Source organism: Lolium perenne, chromosome 1 (assembly GCF_019359855.2).
Source record: "Lolium perenne isolate Kyuss_39 chromosome 1, Kyuss_2.0, whole genome shotgun sequence".
Classification (NCBI taxonomy): Eukaryota; Viridiplantae; Streptophyta; class Magnoliopsida; order Poales; family Poaceae; genus Lolium; species Lolium perenne.
This window is the reverse complement of record NC_067244.2, coordinates 64,552,272-64,555,280: the sequence shown is the minus strand read 5'-3', so window position 1 is coordinate 64,555,280 and position 3,009 is coordinate 64,552,272. Positions and strand designations below refer to the sequence as shown.

General features: G+C 41.0%; 1 protein-coding gene across 2 annotated transcripts; it reads left to right on the top strand.

Moving 5' to 3' along the window:
- Positions 1-694: 694 nt before the first annotated feature.
- LOC127342763 (polygalacturonase) lies at positions 695-2,789 on the top strand. Of its 2 annotated transcripts, none has more exons than XM_051368866.1 (6): positions 695-919; positions 1,026-1,157; positions 1,249-1,419; positions 1,602-1,622; positions 1,713-2,228; positions 2,307-2,789. In XM_051368866.1, exons 1-6 carry the CDS (start codon positions 737-739, stop codon positions 2,538-2,540), a joined length of 1,257 nt encoding a protein of 418 aa, XP_051224826.1. In that variant the 5' UTR covers positions 695-736; the 3' UTR covers positions 2,541-2,789. The 2 variants fall into 2 exon arrangements, with proteins under 2 accessions (XP_051224826.1, XP_051224763.1); XM_051368803.1 differs by having other exon boundaries at positions 2,298-2,789.
- The last annotated feature ends 220 nt before the right edge of the window (positions 2,790-3,009 follow it).

The following is a 3,009-nucleotide window of genomic DNA, read 5'->3' as shown; positions in this document are numbered from 1 at the left end:
TGTAGCTTGCGAATACTTGGAAGCCTCAAAAGAGGTTGTTCACCTCCTTACTCCGCAACTTCAGGCCTGCAAGAAAATGACCTTGTTAAAATCCTTTGTGCAAGAAATCTCCAAATCGGTAACCATGGATCGAGCCACATGCCTTTCCTTCCTCAGCTAAGATCCTATAACTGAAAGCTCTGCTCAGTAACATTCAGATACCTACCTGAAAAGGTAGGCATTCACATGCTTTCTTTCTTTAATGACTTGTCATTAGCACCGATGAGGTGCACACTGAATCACCACTTCCACAAGCCTGTGGGTTGGGCATCTGTAAGGGTTTAAACATCCATGCAAGGATAGTGGGTCAGAAGAGTGCAGCACCGAAGAAATGCATGTAGTTTTCAGATGATTTGTCCTTGCAGTGAGTGCTCCAGGTGTCCTTTAATTTTTCTGTTAGAATCTTAGTATTGACATAATCTCAAAGGCCAAACCGAGCTAGCTGGAAGCAATGGCCAACACACGGTTTCAAGCACATTTATGTTGATTCCCATGCCAATAGAATCTTGTACTGCTAGGCCCCAATTATCTATGCCAACTAAAGATAATCAACCAGAAGCAACCTGCGCGGAGAACATGATCCAAGATATCCAACCGAACTTACCACCTATAAATAATCCTCATGATCGAATGCTTGATCCCATCAATCACTGCATCCAAGAGCACATACTAAGAAGGCATTCTTGTTCTGGAGCAAATGGCTTCTCATGCGCTTCTTTTCTCTGTATCCCTTCTAGTGCCATTGTTCTTGTGTTGTGTTCTTGCGAAGGGAGACATGACAGTGGTAGGTGATCATAGAGGTAGGTCTCTACAGTCCACTAAGGTCGTCAATGTGCTGAGGTATGGAGCTTATGGGGATGGACTCCATGACGACACAAAGGTATGTATAATGCAACACGGCCTCAAAATATAGAGCATAATTTAATTTAGTGCAAATGGATATGGAATGCTTACCATGGGTGTGGGTGTGCATCCTCTTCTTATAGGCATTGTCAAAGGCGTGGTCTGCAGCTTGCTCCTCTTCTCTTCCTGGCATTGTGCTCATCCCCAAGGGAAAGAAATTTCTAACGAAACATGTAACCTTTTCCGGCCCATGCAAATCCAGTATCAAGTTTATGGTGAGATAGATGAACAAACAGAACATGCATATTTTCCTTTCTTTCATAAGAAATTTTGAAAACAAAGACCTCAATTTATCCCAAATTCCAGATAGAGGGTACTTTGGTGGCTCCTCCAAAGAGATCATATTGGATCGAGGATACCATTAGGCACTGGGTTTTGTTCATAAATGTGAGAGATCTTACTGTCACTGGTGGTGGGACTATTGATGGAAATGGCAAGATTTGGTGGCAAAGTTCCTGCAAAGTAAACTCAAAGCTCGTAAGTATATTCAACTACTAAATTGTGCAGTAATAAAATGCATCAAGCACGGGGAAAAATTAATGTTTCACTTTCGACTTCAAAGGTTAATTATCGCAGCATTCATTAGCGCTTAGTTTCGAAAACAGAGTTTTTCCTGAAAGCTTTCTGATATGGATTTTCATTTTTATTTTCCTTTTCAGCCTTGCAGGCCAGCTCCAACGGTAGGTTCCTTTTCTAATATCTTGCGCATTCCAGTGGAGTAGCCTTGTTTTCTTCATTATAATTTAACTATGTTTCCTTCCAATATCCAGGCTTTGACGTTCTACTCTTGCACAAATCTAAAAGTGGATAACTTAAAACTGTTGAACAGCCAACAAATCCACATGTCAGTAGAGCGTTGCACCAATGTAAGGGTGTCCCGCCTATTAATCACAGCACCCGGCAATAGCCCCAACACCGACGGCATCCATATTGCACATAGTAAGGATGTGAAAGTGTACAACTGTGCAATCAAGACTGGGGATGACTGCATGTCGATCGAGGATGGAACTAAGAATCTACATGTTAAGAACATCGTGTGTGGACCAGGGCATGGGATCAGCATTGGGAGTTTAGGTGATCAAAACTCTGAAGCTCAGGTTACAAATATCACCATCAATGGGGTGCGACTACATGGCACGACAAATGGAGCTCGTATCAAGACATGGCAGGGCGGGCGGGGTTATGCAAAGAATATCGTGTTCGAGAACATAATCATGGATAATGTATGGAACCCAATCATTATTGACCAAAACTACTGCGACTCGACTACACCGTGTAATAAACAGGTATAAATCTCAATGACCAAGTTAGTATTATTCATTTGTTTAATTTTGCATACATATAACCTAGTGTAGTTTTCACAGAAATCGGCAGTGGAAGTGAGCAACGTTCTGTTTAAGAACATCAGGGGTACAAGTGCCTCAAGAGACGCTATCAAGCTGAGTTGTAGTAGAACTGTACCTTGCCATGGCATCGCCTTGCACAACGTCAAGCTTACTCTAAAACGAGGCAATGGCAACGCAAAGAGCACCTGTCAGAATGCAAAATACAGGACACTGGGAACAGTTATGCCACAACCATGTATTCTCAAGAATTGATGAAAATGTTTTAATTTAAGTGCTATATATGTAGAAGGTCTATAGATCATACAAAGATGTATGAACAGTACAAAGGTGAACAGAGAAGGATACCTAGTAGTATGGCGATAAGCAAAGAGTATCTTTTGATACGCTTGCTTCTTTGTATTTTCCAAGTCAAGTCTACATGCTACCATTGGCACAATAGCTGGGGCTTATGATGAGTATTTCCAATTAATTGTAAGATGGATTGCTCCAAATTATTTTGCATGGAATATTTATAGTCATCCACGAGAACTGTCAGTGACTAAAATAATTTCAGATTAATACTTAATGGCACTAATGTACCTTTTCAGGTTGATTATTTTCAGAATATCGTAAGTACCTCTGTTGGAAAATAGAGCATCTGCTGAAAAAATTATAAATCATCAAATGTCTACAGTGTTACCAGCTAGAAAGTCCTAGATTCGATCGTACCGAGAGCTGTGTT

Excerpts from the sequence above, each read along its gene's own strand:
- LOC127342763 (XM_051368803.1), top strand. The coding sequence starts at position 737 with ATGGCTTCTCATGCGCTTCTTTTCTCTGTATCCCTTCTAGTGCCATTG. Across the intron at positions 920-1,025 it reads GACTCCATGACGACACAAAG|GCATTGTCAAAGGCGTGGTC; the intron begins GTATGTATAATG and ends CTCTTCTTATAG. Across the intron at positions 1,623-1,712 it reads CTTGCAGGCCAGCTCCAACG|GCTTTGACGTTCTACTCTTG; the intron begins GTAGGTTCCTTT and ends TCCAATATCCAG.